General features: G+C 44.4%; 1 protein-coding gene across 1 annotated transcript; it reads right to left on the reverse strand.

The window, feature by feature from the left end:
- Positions 1-136: 136 nt before the first annotated feature.
- On the reverse strand, positions 137-19,963 carry LOC138977504 (uncharacterized). The gene is made up of 5 exons (XM_070350352.1): positions 19,610-19,963; positions 12,400-12,485; positions 3,405-3,731; positions 2,354-2,647; positions 137-1,704 (listed from the first exon to the last, which is right to left on the reverse strand). Exons 2-5 carry the CDS (start codon positions 12,473-12,475, stop codon positions 917-919), a joined length of 1,485 nt encoding a protein of 494 aa, XP_070206453.1. The 5' UTR covers positions 12,476-12,485; positions 19,610-19,963; the 3' UTR covers positions 137-916.
- Between the last annotated feature and the right edge of the window lie 1,014 nt (positions 19,964-20,977).

The raw sequence follows: 20,977 nt of genomic DNA on the forward strand, positions 1-20,977 counted from the left end.
GGTGTGTGTAGAAAATATATGGCTGGAACACACACTCACACACAACACACACGCACGCACATATACGTGCACAGCCGCGGAGAGAGGGGTACATAGGTCGAAATAGACTCGAGTTTTGTCAGTACATCAGTTTTAATTATTTACAAAATATTATGTTTAGTGTCTTCTTCTGTTTCTCTCTGCCTTCCTCTACACCCCCTTCATGCATGATATAAACGCGTTGTGTATGTGATATCACGTTCCTAATATCACGTTTAATATCACGTTTAATCAGTATCAACGGCGGCGATCAATATCACGCTCGGGACGCCACCGCGCCGCGCAGTGTGGTTTCCAGACGATGTCAACAAGTGTTCACTGGGTGAGAGTTCAACCCGTCATATTTACACTTGACGTGTGTGAGTTTAACCCTTTTAATGTAAAACATAAAGTTCCTGGGTCAAATGTATGAAACATTCTGAACATGACCAGAGTTTGACTTCTGTCTAGGGTGTCTTCCTCGCCAGTGGTCAACGGAATTTCATTTCAACCAGTCAAACACAAAAAACAAAGAATCGCATTGACAGATTTTAATGATGCGTTATTCCACGGACAGGACCTGCGGAACGTCGTGCTATGTAACAAGGTTTTAACTAGTGCAGTTTTCAACCAGACGGATGATAAGAGGTAGATGACAGAGTCAGGTCGTAAACATTTGATTCAAAGATCAAAGAAACAACGTTATGGTTCTAGCTGTTGTTTGATGCTCAGAGTTCTGAGCGTTCTAGTTCTTAGAATGGGTTCTTCATCTCTGTAAAAACAATGAATTCTAGTGTCCTTAACTTAGAGAAGTATTGTTCTTGGAGTGAATGTCAATCTTTCACCGCCGACCGGGCAGTCAGAGCGACTCTCTACACCGCGGTATACTCGTGTCGGTTCACTGCCCTCGCTGCAGGAATCCGCTCACCCTCCTCCTCCCCTGGAGGTCACGGCTGACTGCACCTTGCTCGCTCCCCGGGGCCAGCACTGTCACGGGTGATTGCACGTCAAGGTTGGTGACCACAGCTCGCTGGTCTTGTGCCACGTCACCCGTGACAACCAACACGTCTCCTGATGGCTGGAGGTCACCCGTCACAAGGGTCAAGTCTTGTCCTTGTTCAAGGTCACCGACGAGAGGGGTCATCCCCTGTGCTTGCTGAAGGGCAGAGATCAATCTCTGTTCTTGCTGAAGGTCACCGTTGATCGAGGTCAAATCATGTCCCTGTTGAAGGTCACCGACGACAGAGGTTAAGTCCTGTACTTGCTGAAAGTCACGAGCGGCAAGGTTAGAGGATGCAGCGGCCTTGTTGTTGTTGTTGGTGACGCCGAGACTGATGGAGGGGAGAGCACCCGTGACGACCTGGTCGGGCCACACCCAGGTGGAGCTCTGTTGGTCCATGAAGGGGAACAGGGGGGCGCTGGGCCGAGGTCCAGGTCCAGGCTGACCAGGCTGACCGGGCTGACCGGGCTGACCAGGCTGACCGGGCTGACCAGGCTGACCGGGCTGACCAGGCTGACCAGGCTGACCGGGCTGACCAGGCTGACCGGGCTGACCAGGCTGACCAGGCTGACCAGGCTGACCGGGCTGACCAGGCTGACCGGGCTGACCAGGCTGACCAGGCTGACCAGGCTGACCAGGCTGACCGGGCTGGTTGGACCCAGAGCGGATGATCACGCCCACGTTGCCTGCCACACACACACCATGCACCATTGTGTTATACATTGTCTTATACGTTGTGTTATACGTTGTGTTATACATTGTGTTATACATTGTGTTATACGTTGTGTTATACGTTGTGTTATACATTGTGTTATACATTGTGTTATACGTTGTGTTATACGTTGTGTCAGTCATACATTGTGTCAAACATTGTGTTATACATTGTGTTATATATTGTGTAATGCGTTGTGTTATACGTTGTGTTATACATTGTGTAATACATTGTGCTATACTGCACGCAACACGACACTGTTCCAAAATGCCACACTATGCCTTTCATCAGAAAATATTTACGAGCTTCTAGTCTCTTTCAGACATCGGAAAACTTTGTTTCCGTGACAGGAAGCCAACATAGAGCATCTTTCACAGTGTAAAACAAACACACACACACACACTAACACACACACACATACACTGACACACACATTAACACACACACACTAACACACACACACATACACACACACACACATACACACACACACACACACACACGCACGCACACGCCCACGCACGTACGTACGCACGCACACACAAAAACGCACACACACACACGCGCACACACACACACACACACACACACACACACACACACATACGCACACACACACTCACCATCACCGGGTGCATCCGGGTTGTCCGAGGATTGACCGAGGTCCAGCGCCATGGGGGTCAGTCCCGGTCCGAAGATGTTGTTAGGGTTACCCGCTGAGCCACCAGGAAACCCGGGGGACCCGAACTCTGTGTTGTCGCCCGAAAAGCCGGTGCCTGTGTTTCCAAATCCGGTGCCCGTGTTGACGCCCGGAAATCCCAGCCCCGTGTTGGTCCCGAGGTTGGTGGGGTTGAAGGGTCGCGTGCCGCCCTTTGTGCCGTACAGGTTCTTGTTCACTCCCGTCAGCAGGTTGTTGACTGCAACACACAATGCAACACGTTGTTGACTGCAACAGGCACAATGCAACACGTTGTTGACTGCAACACTCAATGCAACACGTTGTTGACTGCAACACACAATTCAACACGTTGTTGGCTGCAACACACAATGCAACACGCGTACGTTGTTGACTGCAACACTGACTCAATGCAACACGTTGTTGACTGCAACACTGACACAATGCAACACGTTGTTGACTTCAACACTCAATGCAACACGTTGTTGACTGCAACACACAATGCAACACGTTGTGACACACAATGCAACACGTTGTTGACTCAGTGCAACACACAATGCAACACATTGTTGACTGCAACACACAATGCAACACGTTGTTGACTGCAACACACAATGCAACACGTTGTTCACTGCAACACACAATGCAACACGTTGCTCACAGTGCAACACACAATGCAACACGTTGTTGACTGCAACATACAATGCAACACGTTGTTCGCTGCAACACACACGTCTTCTTGTCTATTTCCAGAGCGGGTTTAACACAGAACATGACATTCAATTCATACATTTTGTCACTCGTTACACATGATTTGACACAACACCACAAGGTCACACTGCCAGTACAACACACATGACACTGACATGGCAACATCACTCAATAAGTCATGCCAGACCCGCTGCCCGCCGTGTTAAGGCCGCCGACATCAGCGGACAGCGTATGGCGCTCTCTTTGCATCTATAGTTACATGACACTGACATGACAACAACACTCACAGTACGTCTTGCCCGACCCGCTGTTGACGCCCACATCAGCAGGCAGCGTATAGCGCTCTGACTTGGGTTTGGGTGCGGGAGGCGGCTGATGGCGCGCGTACAGGTTTCGGTAAAAGGCAGCGTACGACCCCGGCACGGGCACGGGCACCGGGACAATGGGTCCGTAGGCCATCAGGGGGCGGGCGAACCCCAAGGCGTGGTGTGCCTGTGACGTGTCGGGCGCTGATTGGTGTGCCTGTGACGCGTCGAGCGCTGATTGGTGTGCCTGTGACGTGTCGTGGGCTGATTGGTCGAGAGGCGCGGCCTCGTCGTGGTGGTGATCTGACCCTGTGAGGGCAACACAACATGACCGTTACAGTGAAGCATAATCATGACACTGTATATTATTTTGTTTCAATCACTAGGGCAAAACCATTATAACCAATATTACCCAATATTGACGGACTGTGTGATGATATCTTCTGCTATGGTCTGTTGAGACAGTGATATCACTGTCGAAACAGACCAATAGCAGAAGATATCATCACACAGTCCGTCAATGTTAGATATATTGCTAATTCTCTGGACAAGTTGTATTTACAAAATTACAAAAGTATTTGTCTCATTTTTGGCTGTTCCATATCCCTCCCTCTGATTATTATTTCTTTTTGTTCACTCTTTTCTTGTATGTACTTTTCAGTATTTCCAAATGTCTTTTCTTTCAAAAAGTCTTTAGTCACTTGCTCAACTAAATTCTGGGATCATTACATTTTCATATATATTTGTTTGTTTTTAAATTTAGTTTTTTGTTTTTGAAGTGGGGAAGCAATAAAGAGGTCGTCGATATCAAAACTGATATCGACGGAAATGTCGTCGATATCACTTTTGCACTGAGCTCAGTTTTGCCCAATTGACCAATGGAAATCCACGTAACATATGAAATAGCAATATTTATATTTATATGCACCATTCGGAGCTTGGACCGTAACAGCATTTGATCTAATCAGTGTAAGCGTCTTCTGTAATCATCCAAACACGAACAGCAAATTAACGTTCCTCTCTGTGTAACGACATGAAACAGTCCTGACAGAACGACGTGAATGACATGAAACAGTCCTGACAGAACGGTGTGATGACATGAAACAGTCCTGACAGAACGATGTGATGACATGAAACAGTCCTGACAGAACGATGTGATGACATGAAACAGTCCTGACAGAACGGTGTGAATGACATGAAACAGTCCTGACAGAACGATGTGATGACATGAAACAGTCCTGACAGAACGGTGTGATGACATGAAACAGCCCTGACAGAACGATGTGATGACATGAAACAGTCCTGACAGAACGATGTGATGACATGAAACAGTCCTGACAGAACGATGTGATGACTGACACGAAACAGTCCTGACAGAACGATGTGAATGACATGAAACAGTCCTGACAGAACGATGTGATGACATGAAACAGTCCTGACAGAACGATGTGATGACATGAAACAGTCCTGACAGAACGATGTGATGACTGACACGAAACAGTCCTGACAGAACGGTGTGATGACATGAAACAGTCCTGACAGAACGATGTGATGACATGAAACAGTCCTGACAGAACGGTGTGATGACATGAAACAGTCCTGACAGAACGATGTGATGACATGAAACAGTCCTGACAGAACGATGTGATGACATGAAACAGTCCTGACAGAACGGTGTGATGACATGAAACAGTCCTGACAGAACGATGTGAATGACATGAAACAGTCCTGACAGAACGGTGTGAATGACATGAAACAGTCCTGACAGAACGATGTGATGACATGAAACAGTCCTGACAGAACGATGTGATGACATGAAACAGTCCTGACAGAACGGTGTGAATGACATGAAACAGTCCTGACAGAACGATGTGATGACATGAAACAGTCCTGACAGAACGGTGTGAATGACATGAAACAGTCCTGACAGAACGATGTGATGACATGAAACAGTCCTGACAGAACGATGTGATGACATGAAACAGTCCTGACAGAACGATGTGATGACATGAAACAGTCCTGACAGAACGATGTGATGACATGAAACAGTCCTGACAGAACGATGTGATGACATGAAACAGTCCTGACAGAACGATGTGATGACATGAAACAGTCCTGACAGAACGGTGTGATGACATGAAACAGTCCTGACAGAACGGTGTGATGACATGAAACAGTCCGGACAGAACGATGTGATGACATGAAACAGTCCGGACAGAACGATGTGATGACATGAAACAGTCCTGACAGAACGATGTGATGACATGAAACAGTCCTGACAGAACGATGTGATGACATGAAACAGTCCTGACAGAACGATGTGATGACTGACACGAAACAGTCCTGACAGAACGATGTGATGACATGAAACAGTCCTGACAGAACGATGTGATGACATGAAACAGTCCTGACAGAACGATGTGATGACATGAAACAGTCCTGACAGAACGATGTGATGACATGAAACAGTCCGGACAGAACGATGTGAATGACATGTCTGTGTGAACGAGTACTGGTGGAGAGTTGCTATGTCTGTGTGAACGAGTACTGATGGAGAGTTGCTATGTCTGTGTGAACGAGTACTGATGGAGAGTTGCTATATCTGTGTGAACGAGTACTGATGGAGAGTTGGCAGTTGCTTTGCACGACACATCTCACCCAGAAAAGTCCGGTCAGAATGTAATACTGCCGTGTTGCGAACAAATAACGGCTTTGAGGTGTGTCACACGAACAAGAACACGGTCGGAGTGCATTAACAATTATTACCTGTGCTTCAAAACCAATGAAATAAATATGTCACTTCCCGCCAGATTATGGGTTTTGTGCTATCGTTTTTGTTTTGCCATACCGACGTTGCAGTTCCGGAGCAAACGATCCACATTTCTTTCCAAATGTGTATTCAAAGGCATGTTTGCCCTTACCTAGATGACACAGCTTTAAAATGGTTACAAGCAAATCATCGGAAATTCCAAGAAAGAATAACATCAACAAATGTCCGCCATTACTACATGCATGGCCACTGATATCACCAACAGCTATTCCACGTCTCGTGTGCACGATGTCTGAGATTGAGTGACTGTGATATCACCAACAGCTATTCCACGTCTCGTGTGCACGATGTGTGAGATTGGGTGATTATGATATCACCAACAGCTATTCCACGTCTCGTTTGCATGATGTGTGAGATTGGGTGACTATGATATCACCAACAGCTATTTCACGTCTCGTGTGCACGATGTCTGAGATTGGGTAACTATGATATCACCAACAGCTATTCCACGTCTCGTGTGCACGATGTCTGAGATTGGGTAACTATGATATCACCAACAGCTATTCCACGTCTCGTTTGTACGATGTGTAAGATTGGGTGACTGTGATATCAACAACAGCTATTCCACGTCTCGTGTGCACGATGTGTGAGATTGGGTGACTATGATATCACCAACAGCTATTCCACGTCTCGTTTGCACGATGTGTGAGATTGGGTGACTATGATATCAACAACAGCTATTCCACGTCTCGTGTGCACGATGTCTGAAATTGGGTGACTATGATATCACCAACTATTCCACGTCTCGTTTGCACGATGTGTGAGATTGGGTGACTATGATATCACCAACAGCTATTCCACGTCTCGTTTGCACGATGTGTGAGATTGGGTGACTGTGATATCACCAACAGCTATTCCACGTCTCGTTTGCACGATGTGTGAGATTGGGTGATTATGATATCACCAACAGCTATTCCACGTCTCGTTTGCATGATGTGTGAGATTGGGTGACTATGATATCACCAACAGCTATTCCACGTCTCGTGTGCACGATGTCTGAGATTGGGTGACTATGATATCACCAACAGCTATTCCACGTCTCGTTTGCACGATGTGTGAGATTGGGTGACTATGATATCACCAACAGCTATTCCACGTCTCGTTTGCACGATGTCTGAGATTGGGTGACTATGATATCACCAACAGCTATTCCACGTCTCGTTTGCACGATGTGTGAGATTGGGTGATTATGATATCACCAACAGCCATTCCACGTCTCGTGTGCACGATGTGTGAGATTGAGTGACTGTGATATCACCAACAGCTATTCCACGTCTCGTTTGCATGATGTGTGAGATTGGGTGACTATGATATCACCAATAGCTATTCCACGTCTCGTGTGCACGATGTGTGAGATTGGGTGACTATGATATCACCAACAGCTATTCCACGTCTCGTTTGCACGATGTGTGAGATTGGGTGACTATGATATCACCAACAGCTGTTCCACGTCTCGTTTGCACGATGTGTGAGATTGGGTGACTGTGATATCACCAACAGCTATTCCACGTCTCGTGTGCACGATGTGTGAGATTGGGTGATTATGATATCACCAACAGCTATTCCACGTCTCGTGTGCACGATGTCTGAGATTGGGTGACTATGATATCACCAACAGCTATTCCACGTCTCGTTTGCACGATGTGTGAGATTGGGTGACTATGATATCACCAACAGCCATTCCACGTCTTGTTTGCACGATGTGTGAGATTGGGTGACTATGATATCAACAACAGCTTTTCCACGTCTCGTTTGCACGATGTGTGAGATTGGGTGATTTTGATATCACCAATAGCTATTCCACGTCTCGTGTGCACGATGTGTGAGATTGGGTGAATATGATATCACCAACAGCTATTCCACGTCTCATTTGTATGATGTGTGAGATTGGGTGACTATGATATCAACAACAGCTATTCCACGTCTCGTGTGCACGATGTCTGAGATTGGGTGGCTATGATATCACCAACAGCTATTCCACGTCTCGTTTGCACGATGTGTGAGATTGGGTGACTATGATATCACCAACAGCTATTCCACGTCTCGTTTGCACGATGTGTGGGATTGGGTGACTATGATATCACCAACAGCCATTCCACGTCTCGTTTGCATGATGTGTGAGATTGGGTGACTATGATATCACCAACAGCTATATATATTCCACGTCTCGTTTGCACGATGTGTGAGATTGGGTGATTATGATATCACCAATAGCTATTCCACGTCTCGTGTGCATGATGTGTGAGATTGGGTGACTATGATATCACCAACAGCTAATCCACGTCTCGTGTGCACGATGTGTGAGATTGGGTGACTATGATATCATCAACAGCTATTCCACGTCTCGTGTTCATGATGTGAGATTGGGTGACTATGATATCACCAACAGCTATTCCACGTCTCGTTTGCACGATGTGTGAGATTGGGTGACTGTGATATCACCAACAGCTATTCCACGTCTCGTTTGCATGATGTGTGAGATTGGGTGACTATGATATCACCAACAGCTATTCCACGTCTCGTGTGCATGATGTGAGACTGTGTTTTAGTTTAATTTTAAATGTGTCAAGCGCAAAGAGCATAATTGTAAAGTTATGATGTTGCGCTATATGAATGCTCATTTATTATTATTATTATTATTGTTGTTGTGACCTGTCTTGGTGGGGTCCTAATTTGGCCAATATGGTCCGCTGGACCCAAAAAGCAAAACTAACTAACTAACTAACCTGTCTTGGTCGCCACCTGCCGGCACGGACACCTGACAGGGCAGGAAGAGGAGCAGTCTACACCTGTATTCTACACCACCAGGTGTGTTTGTGACTGCACTAAGTGCACTTAGTACCTGTGACATGCTACACCTGTACACCACGAGGTGTGTCTGTGGCTGAACTAAGTGCACTTAGTACCTGTCATTCACCGCCAGGAAGCACACACATCACACAAAGATGCAGTGGGGGCGGCGTGAGAGTCGGATGGGAAGGGGGGGGGGGCAGGTTTACCTGGCGAGGTGTCACACTTAAATTGCACTCAGCGGTTGTCACGAGCACCGTGCGTTGTGTCACGCTGACCGAACCTGTCCCCCCTTGTGACGTCAGCGTGTCCGTGTTCAGCCCGTGTCCATGGTGTCAGCGAGGACGTGACTGCACTTAGCGGTCGGAGTGACGCTGTAACGGTGTAGCTGTCAGTATGACTGTGTAACGAGTCTGTCGTCTGGCGGCAGGGGAGTGTATTGCTGCGTGCCGTACCAATGTCAAAGCTCAGTGCAGTGACCGCAGCTACCGGCGTGTGTTGTGTCACTGTTGCGTCAGTGTTGTGTCACTGTTGCGTCAGTGTTGCGTCACTGTCTCCAGGACATACACGAGGTGACGTACAGCATGACGTGAAGCGCTCAGTGTAAAGTCTAAGCTAAGTCCTGTTTATAGTGCTTTGACAGAAATAGCTTCATCAATGAAAACAGTTGAAGTTTTCTTGGAGCCTTGATTCAAACAGGTTTTTATCTCGTAGCATGGGTGATTTCAACTCCAAACGGATACTATAAGATGTTTGGTGGCTTGTTGACAGACAAGCTTTTTTGTTGGTCCGAGGGGGGGGGGGGGGGGTGTATCATCTTCGGTTTCATCCTAATCGACCAAGGCCGAAGGCCCAGATCATATAATTTCAATATCAGATGGATGTCTGTTCTTGTTTGCTGCTGGTGACAGAAGGGGGAATCATAGGTGCACTTAAGCAGCTTTAAACTGATCAAAATTTGGTTATTTATGTTCCACATATATTCTATTTTAACACAAAGGTAAAACAAAAGCTGTTTGGACATCTACCGCAAGGCTTTGAACATGACCAGCGCTTCAAAGTAAAACATGTTTTTTTAAACTTTCTGATCTTGGTTTTGACCCAATCATTACATATCTAATGTTTTTGGAATGATACAATGATAACGAACAAGATGAAATTATTTTTGGATCGATTACTAAAATCTGAATTTGAATTTGAATGTTCAGAAGTTTTTATGACCAAACTCATTATTTCATTGGTAAGCTTCCAAGCTGACATGCAATCCCATAGTCCGTGCATCGTCGAAGATTGCTTGACCATAATTTCATTCTATTTGATCAAATAATGAGGAAGTGACAGTGCCGCCCCAACTTTCATAAAAAGCCGGATATGACGTCATCAAAGACTTTTATCGAAAAAAACGGAAAAAAACACGTCTGGGTATATTATTTTCAGGATCTTTTATGTAAAGTTTCATCCAGAACGGTCCAGCAGTTTTCTCTGAATCGCCCGACACATACACACACTTTGTCAAATAATGTAACCATAACGCACGCATTGCGCGTGACACGAAATGTTAATTGTGGTTTAGATGTACTTTAGGTTTAAATATGGTTGCTTTGGTGTTCAGATCTCAATGTCTACAGTAAATTAATTACCTGCCCACCATCTGACAGAGTTGATTTGTTTGAGAACAAAATAAACGCACATTTCACAAAGCGACACGGCATGAAGCGTGCGTTATGGTCACTTCAGGTCAGTTGTTTTCTTACCATTGCTTGTCTCAGCTGATTTTAATGTGTTGTCTGGTGCAGGTGAATATTTGAACTCTTCAAATAAACCAGTTTTAGTTGGAGACAAACTTCTGTTGTAAAGTAGCTTCCAGTACGATGAGCAAGAGTATGACCATTCCCGTTTTTGGTCGAAATATTTGCGTGACACGCGAGTTTAATTTACCTTTATAAACAAAATGAAACATTCTTTATTTCAATGCAATGATTTCACTGCTTCGAGGATGCAATTGGAGTTGACAGTTACTCATCTAGTGTGAACACGTTTACACATGTAAGGAAACAATTGTCAACATTAAGCGACCCCCTCTGTGACCAGCAGCAAAGAAGAACCCAAGTAAAGCTACTATCAAATAGTTTATGCTCTAATCAAACGTGTGTGTGGGGTGTGTGTGTTTATTAGTGTGACAAACTACCCAAACCACGACCAGCATTCACCCGAAACGCATTGCTGATCCCCCCCCCCCACCCCTTCGCCGCTGCCCCCTACACCTTCCCCCCCCCCCCCCCCCGTGTTCGCACGTCACTAGATCACGCTACGCCTCGAGCAGTCGTCAGTCATGGCAAGGGGGATAACTCAGACCCTCCCAGCCAATCAACTGTCGCCACTTAAACTCAAAATATAACTCCTCAATGGTCAGATGTGGCGCGTGCGAAGGTGGTGTTTCACTCGGGGGGGGGGGGGGGGGGGGGGGGAGGGGACGGGAGGCATACTATCACTCGGAAGACACACGAGGCTACCTGCGACGACCCCCCCCCCACACACACACACTCACACACGCCCATTTCGATGATGTGCCCATGCCCGGTGGGCCAGTCTGGCTGTGGAATTAACCTAACTCACATTTATGTTGATCACCGTTGTTCCGTGCCTCGAGTGAGGCAAACACTGAAGCCATCCAACTTACATATGCTGTCCATGCAATGCACATTTCTTACAATGTTTGTCGTTCTAAAAACAGATGTAACCCAGTCAAATGGTGTCTTTGCACAAAGGGCCGTACACAACTAAGTACTCAACAACTACTGAGATCAGCCTCAAAATCCCGAGACAACTGCGCCACAGGCAATAGTTCTACACACAACAAAATAGAACACACACACACACACACACACACACACACACACACACACACACACACACACACACACACACACACACACACACACAAACTCACTGGAAACATAATTATATACAGCGATAATCCATTTGAAGAGAACCTCAGTCGCCATGACTTGGAAAGTGTTTCTGTTTCCAGTCTTTGGCAATGACTCCAAGGGCTTACACACGTAAAAACACTTTATCAGCCAAGTTCACGATCTGTGTCAGAAATGTTTCTCTATCTATCCACTTTATAGACACTGGGTCGAAGTGACGAGATTAATAATGTTTTGTTTTGTTTTGTCATAAATTAAACGTTTCAATAACTTACCAGTCTTGTTTTCTGATGCTGAATTTAGGAACGATGGAAGTCTATTTGGTTTTTGATTTCTTTCTAATCACCATTAAATCTCCCTGGTAATAAACTTGAAATAAAGTGTTTTGACTCGTACACACACTCCATCACCGTAACACGTGACTTACCTGTGTGTGGGGGGATCACGTGACTACGGACTGCAGATACACACGCCAGGAGGGCCAGGGTGAAGATGAGCGCCATTGTTGTCTGGCTGCAACAGTAAGGTATCATGTCAGACACGACTTAATTGTTGTCTGGCTGCAACAGGTAAGGTATCATGTCAGACACGACTTAATTGTTGTCTGGCTGCAACAGGTAAGGTATCATGTCAGACACGACTTAATTGTTGTCTGGCTGCAACAGGTAAGGTATCATGTCAGACACGACTTAATTGTGTCTGGCTGCAACAGGTAAGGTATCGTGTCAGACACGACTTAATTGTGTCTGGCTGCAACAGGTAAGGTATCATGTCAGACACGACTTAATTGTGTCTGGCTGCAACAGGTAAGGTATCATGTCAGACACGACTTAATTGTTGTCTGGCTGCAACAGGTAAGGTATCATGTCAGACACGACTTAATTGTTGTCTGGCCTCAACAGGTAAGGTATCATGTCAGACACGACTTAATTGTTGTCTGGCTGCAACAGTAAGGTATCATGTCAGACACGACTTAATTGTTGTCTGGCTGCAACAGTAAGATATCATGTCAGACACGACTTAATTGTTGTCTGGCTGCAACAGTAAGGTATCATGTCAGACACGACTTAATTGTTGTCTGGCTGCAACAGTAAGGTATCATTTCAGACACGACTTAATTGTTGTCTGGCTGCAACAGGTAAGGTAGCATGTCAGACACGACTTAATTGTTGTCTGACTGCAACAGGTAAGGTATCATGTCAGACACGACTTAATTGTTGTCTGGCTGCAACAGGTAAGGTATCATGTCAGACACGACTTAATTGTGTCTGGCTGCAACAGGTAAGGTATCGTGTCAGACACGACTTAATTGTGTCTGGCTGCAACAGGTAAGGTATCATGTCAGACACGACTTAATTGTGTCTGGCTGCAACAGGTAAGGTATCATGTCAGACACGACTTAATTGTTGTCTGGCTGCAACAGGTAAGGTATCATGTCAGACACGACTTAATTGTTGTCTGGCCTCAACAGGTAAGGTATCATGTCAGACACGACTTAATTGTTGTCTGGCTGCAACAGTAAGGTATCATGTCAGACACGACTTAATTGTTGTCTGGCTGCAACAGTAAGATATCATGTCAGACACGACTTAATTGTTGTCTGGCTGCAACAGTAAGGTATCATGTCAGACACGACTTAATTGTTGTCTGGCTGCAACAGTAAGGTATCATGTCAGACACGACTTAATTGTTGTCTGGCTGCAACAGGTAAGGTAGCATGTCAGACACGACTTAATTGTTGTCTGACTGCAACAGGTAAGGTATCATGTCAGACACGACTTAATTGTTGTCTGGCTGCAACAGGTAAGGTATCATGTCAGACACGACTTAATTGTTGTCTGGCTGCAACAGTAAGGTATCATGTCAGACACGACTTAATTGTTGTCTGGCTGCAACAGGTAAGGTATCATGTCAGACACGACTTAATTGTTGTCTGGCTGCAACAGGTAAGGTATCATGTCAGACACGACTTAATTGTTGTCTGACTGCAACAGGCAAGGTATCATGTCAGACACGACTTAATTGTTGTCTGGCTGCAACAGGTAAGGTATCATGTCAGACACGACTTAATTGTTGTCTGGCTGCAACAAGTAAGGTATCATGTCAGACACGACTTAATTGTGTCTGGCTGCAACAGGTAAGGTATCATGTCAGACACGACTTAATTGTTGTCTGACTGCAACAGGTAAGGTATCATGTCAGACACGACTTAATTGTTGTCTGGCTGCAACAGGTAAGGTATCATGTCAGACACGACTTAATTGTGTCTGGCTGCAACAGGTAAGGTATCATGTCAGACACGACTTAATTGTTGTCTGGCTGCAACAGGTAAGGTATCATGTCAGACACGACTTAATTGTTGTCTGGCTGCAACAGGTAAGGTATCATGTCAGACACGACTTAATTGTGTCTGGCTGCAACAGGTAAGGTATCATGTCAGACACGACTTAATTGTGTCTGGCTGCAACAGGTAAGGTATCATGTCAGACACGACTTAATTGTTGTCTGGCTGCAACAGGTAAGGTATCATGTCAGACACGACTTAATTGTTGTCTGGCCTCAACAGGTAAGGTATCATGTCAGACACGACTTAATTGTTGTCTGGCTGCAACAGTAAGGTATCATGTCAGACACGACTTAATTGTTGTCTGGCTGCAACAGTAAGATATCATGTCAGACACGACTTAATTGTTGTCTGGCTGCAACAGTAAGGTATCATGTCAGACACGACTTAATTGTTGTCTGGCTGCAACAGTAAGGTATCATGTCAGACACGACTTAATTGTTGTCTGGCTGCAACAGGTAAGGTATCATGTCAGACACGACTTAATTGTTGTCTGACTGCAACAGGTAAGGTATCATGTCAGACACGACTTAATTGTTGTCTGGCTGCAACAGGTAAGGTATCATGTCAGACACGACTTAATTGTTGTCTGGCTGCAACAGTAAGGTATCATGTCAGACACGACTTAATTGTTGTCTGGCTGCAACAGGTAAGGTATCATGTCAGACACGACTTAATTGTTGTCTGGCTGCAACAGGTAAGGTATCATGTCAGACACGACTTAATTGTTGTCTGACTGCAACAGGCAAGGTATCATGTCAGACACGACTTAATTGTTGTCTGGCTGCAACAGGTAAGGTATCATGTCAGACACGACTTAATTGTTGTCTGGCTGCAACAAGTAAGGTATCATGTCAGACACGACTTAATTGTGTCTGGCTGCAACAGGTAAGGTATCATGTCAGACACGACTTAATTGTTGTCTGACTGCAACAGGTAAGGTATCATGTCAGACACGACTTAATTGTTGTCTGGCTGCAACAGGTAAGGTATCATGTCAGACACGACTTAATTGTTGTCTGGCTGCAACAGGTAAGGTATCATGTCAGACACGACTTAATTGTGTCTGGCTGCAACAGGTAAGGTATCATGTCAGACACGACTTAATTGTGTCTGGCTGCAACAGGTAAGGTATCATGTCAGACACGACCTAATTGGTGTCTGGCTGCAACAGGTAAGGTATCATGTCAGACACGACTTAATTGTGTCTGGCTGCAACAGGTAAGGTATATTGTCAGACACGACTTAATTGTGTCTGGCTGCAACAGGTAAGGTATCATGTCAGACACGACTTAATTGTTGTCTGACTGCAACAGGTAAGGTATCATGTCAGACACGACTTAATTGTTGTCTGGCTGCAACAGGTAAGGTATCATGTCAGACACGACTTAATTGTGTCTGGCTGCAACAGGTAAGGTATCATGTCAGACACGACTTAATTGTTGTCTGGCTGCAACAGGTAAGGTATCATGTCAGACACGACTTAATTGTGTCTGGCTGCAACAGGTAAGGTATCGTGTCAGACACGACTTAATTGTGTCTGGCTGCAACAGGTAAGGTATCATGTCAGACACGACTTAATTGTGTCTGGCTGCAACAGGTAAGGTATCATGTCAGACACGACTTAATTGTTGTCTGGCTGCAACAGGTAAGGTATCATGTCAGACACGACTTAATTGTTGTCTGGCCTCAACAGGTAAGGTATCATGTCAGACACGACTTAATTGTTGTCTGGCTGCAACAGTAAGGTATCATGTCAGACACGACTTAATTGTTGTCTGGCTGCAACAGTAAGATATCATGTCAGACACGACTTAATTGTTGTCTGGCTGCAACAGTAAGGTATCATGTCAGACACGACTTAATTGTTGTCTGGCTGCAACAGTAAGGTATCATGTCAGACACGACTTAATTGTTGTCTGGCTGCAACAGGTCAGGTAGCATGTCAGACACGACTTAATTGTTGTCTGACTGCAACAGGTAAGGTATCATGTCAGACACGACTTAATTGTTGTCTGGCTGCAACAGGTAAGGTATCATGTCAGACACGACTTAATTGTTGTCTGGCTGTAACAGTAAGGTATCATGTCAGACACGACTTAATTGTTGTCTGGCTGCAACAGGTAAGGTATCATGTCAGACACGACTTAATTGTTGTCTGGCTGCAACAGGTAAGGTATCATGTCAGACACGACTTAATTGTTGTCTGGCTGCAACAGGCAAGGTATCATGTCAGACACGACTTAATTGTTGTCTGGCTGCAACAGGTAAGGTATCATGTCAGACACGACTTAATTGTTGTCTGGCTGCAACAAGTAAGGTATCATGTCAGACACGACTTAATTGTGTCTGGCTGCAACAGGTAAGGTATCATGTCAGACACGACTTAATTGTTGTCTGGCTGCAACAGTAAGGTATCATGTCAGACACGACTTAATTGTTGTCTGGCTGCAACAGGTAAGGTATCATGTCAGACACGACTTAATTGTTGTCTGGCTGCAACAGGTAAGGTATCATGTCAGACACGACTTAATTGTGTCTGGCTGCAACAGGTAAGGTATCATGTCAGACACGACTTAATTGTGTCTGGCTGCAACAGGTAAGGTATCATGTCAGACACGACTTAATTGGTGTCTGGCTGCAACAGGTAAGGTATCATGTCAGACACGACTTAATTGTGTCTGGCTGCAACAGGTAAGGTATCATGTCAGACACGACTTAATTGTGTCTGGCTGCAACAGGTAAGGTATCATGTCAGACACGACTTAATTGTGTCTGCGTATTTTAAGAACAAAACAACAACAAAAGAAAGTGTTCATTTTAAAGAACTAATTACACTTTCTATCTGGCAGTGAAAATCCCCATTACGGGGAAATTATAAAGATAATTTTATTTGGATAATTTTAAACTTCGTTTCAAAAACTGGTAAAGGAGGGATGGCATATTATGAGGTTTCGGTAATGAAACACTTTTACCATACGACTCTTCTGTGGAAAAGTCTAAGCACATCCGAAAACAAAGCATGGTCAGAGCATGGAACGTTTTGAGTGAAATATCGAGTGTCTGAAGCAGTGAGTGAAATATCGAGTGTCTGAAGCAGTGTGTGAAATATCGAGTGTCTGAAGCAGTGTGTGAAATATCGAGTGTCTGAAGCAGTGTGTGACCATTGAACAAACACACCCAGACACAGCAGACATCACTACTAAGACATAACCAAGGAGAGGAAAACACACACACACACACAATATACATCGCTACACAGACATAACAGACATCACTACAAAGACATAACAGAAATCACTACAAAGACAAAACAGACATCACTACAAAGACAAAACAGACATCACTACAAAGACATAACAGACATCGCTACACAGACATAACAGACATCACTACAAAGACATAACAAACATCACTACTAATACATAACATACATCACTACAAAGACAAAACAGACATCACTACAAAGACATAACAGACATCGCTACACAGACATAACAGACATCACTACAAAGACATAACAAACATCACTACACAGACATCACTACAAAGACATAACAAACATCATTACACAGACATCACTACAAAGACACAACAAAGAATAGGAAAACACACACAGATACAATAGATATCACTACAAAGACATATAACTGATCTTTACAATCCCCGTTAGATTGAATATCACAACCAGACCTCCAGTAACTGATTATGACAATGCCCGTTAGATTGAATATCACTACCACACTTCCAGTAACTGATGTTGACAATGCCCGTTAGATTGAATATCACTACCACACAGCCAGTAACTGATGTTGACAAAGCCCGTTAGATTGAATATCACTACCACACACCATGTAACTGATGTTGACAATGCCCGTTAGATTGAATATCACAACCACACAGCCAGTAACTGATGTTGACAATGCCCGTTAGATTGAATATCACTACCACACAGCCAGTAACTGATTTGTACAATCCCCGTTAGATTGAATATCACTACCACACAGCCAGTAACTGATCTTGACAATGCCCGTTAGATTGAATATCACAACCACACAGCCAGTAACTGATGTTGACAATGCCCGTTAGACTGATTGAATATGACTACCACACAGCCAGTAACTGATCTTGACAATGCCCGTTAGATTGAATATCACTACCACACAGCCAGTAACTGATGTTGACAATGCCCGTTAGATTGAATATCACTACCACACAGCCAGTAACTGATGTTGACAATGCCCGTTAGATTGAATATCACTACCACACAGCCAGTAACTGATGTTGACAATGCCCGTTAGATTGAATATCACTACCACACTTCCAGTAACTGATTCGCCCAACACGTGTCCAATTCTAAAATCTCTCCCATGATAACGCAGCGTGCATGCCGCCGATTTGAACGCAAATAAATCGTGTGACATTTTGAATTATCTGACTACAAACGTCATCGATATTACCTTCCTGGTATGTTCTGTACTCTAAGAAAAATTTAAATAAAAATCTGATGAACACATTTTTTTTAAAGCAAAATAAAAAATGGGTACATACATGTTTCATGATGCAGATTACACGGAGGTTTGACCCCCAAAACCCGTTGTCATGCAGCCTTGTACTAACCTTAGCAATACAAATTATTGCGACAATATTCGCACCCCAACTAAACCATTCTTTCCCGTATCATTTTATTCAAACATTATATGCCATTTAAGGCACTTAACTTGGTTGTCTGGAACAATCTTCGGATCAATTTTTATTTTTACAGAGGTCAATTGACCGCCGCTTAAACAAAGGTACCCCCCAAATATACCTGTCAGAAACGTAAGGTGCGAATTAAAAAAATCGACAAAAGTTTAGAATAGGCACAACTTGTCAACTTTTACATACGATGAGATAGTCACTTCGATTACCTATTCAGAACAGATTGTTTTGTAAAGCTGGCTTGCGTATTTCTTGCGTCATATCATTCCTACTGATGCAGGTGTCTATCGCATCGAGCAGTCAACAAATGGAGGTTATGCGTCAATTTTGAGGGGTACCAAGACAAAAAGCGCTTTTTTTCAGCAATGACCCGATGATTACTTGGAAAATGAGTGGAAATTATACCTACATACCAGATGAACCTTGGGTAAAATGTTGGATGGCCCTGCAACGGCTAAAGTTTTATGAACAAAATTGCGTTTCCATGGCTTTCGTTTCATCTGAATAGAGAAAAGACGAAGAAGAAACAAGTAACACTCTATATCTATAGCATGCCAACGTTCAAGAGAGAGAAAGAAAACACATTTCATACCGTGAACAGGACGAGACGAAATGGACAGTAACAATGGCTGACAGTCGCAGAGGAAGGAGAAACGAGCACAAGACAAAGAATGTCGCGATCCTCTCAAGAAGAAGTATTGCTTTTTTATTCTAGTGGACGAAACCTAGAAGATCCTTTGGTTTGACGTAACGATAGTTCCTTGTGTTCCAATGTGTAGCGATAGTTCCCTGTGTTCCAATGTGTAGCGATAGTTCCCTGTGTTCCAATGTGTAGCGATAGTTCCCTGTGTTCCAATGTGTAGCGATAGTTCCCTGTGATCCAATGTGTAGCGATAGTTCCCTGTGTTCCAATGTGTAGCGATAGTTCCCTGTGTTCCAATGTGTAGCGATAGTTCCCTGTGTTCCAATGTGTAGCGATAGTTCCCTGTGTTCCAATGTGTAGCGATAGTTCCTTGTGTTCCAATGTGTAGCGATAGTTCCTTGTGTTCCAATGTGTAGCGATAGTTCCTTGTGTTCCAATGTGTAGCGATAGTTCCCTGTGTTCCAATGTGTAACGTAGTTCCTTGTGTTCCAATGTGTAGCGATAGTTCCTTGTGTTCCAATGTGTAGCGATAGTTCCCTGTGATCCAATGTGTAGCGATAGTTCCCTGTGTTCCAATGTGTAGCGATAGTTCCCTGTGTTCCAATGTGTAGCGATAGTTCCCTGTGATCCAATGTGTAGCGATAGTTCCCTGTGTTCCAATGTGTAGCGTTTGCTGTTTCTTGGCGAGGAGTAGTCTTGGTTTTGTGTCTTGGTTTTATGTGTGTGTTCAGTCGTGCCTAGGTTTCTTTTGTTGTATCAAAACAAATCAGTTTTTTGTTTCTTTGGTTTCTAATGTTTCACAGTGTTCCTTTGGTTTCTAATGTTTCACAGTGTTCCTTTGGTTTCTAATGTTTCACAGTGTTCCTTTGGTTTCTAATGTTTCACAGTGTTCCTTTGGTTTCTAATGTTTCACGGTGTTCCTTTGGTTTCTAATGTTTCAAAGCGTTCTTTTTCCAACACAATTCCTGGTGATGAATCTCGAGTTTCAAATAAAAGAAGAAAACTGTTTTTGATTTTCCGTACCGAATGTAGAGTGTGTGAGTGCCCGCAGCTCTTATGGGCAGGTGGTAGTTGACGGCTTGCTTAGTGGTTGTGTTGGAGAGAGAAGGGATGGTGACACTTTTATAGCAAGGTCAATTTCCACGGTTTGAGGAGCGGTCAGAAAAGATGGTAGCAAGGTGAATGTTTACAGTAGAGAGGTGAGAGTTGCCCCCCCCCCCCGCGAGGGCCTGTGATGGATTGGCGTCGCGCCGACTGGGGACTGTTCACTGTGCGACGGTATCAGGAGAAAGCTTTATAATAATAATAATAAATGAG

The sequence above is a fragment of the Littorina saxatilis genome, linkage group LG9 (assembly GCF_037325665.1).
Source record: "Littorina saxatilis isolate snail1 linkage group LG9, US_GU_Lsax_2.0, whole genome shotgun sequence".
Lineage (NCBI taxonomy): Eukaryota > Metazoa > Mollusca > Gastropoda > Littorinimorpha > Littorinidae > Littorina > Littorina saxatilis.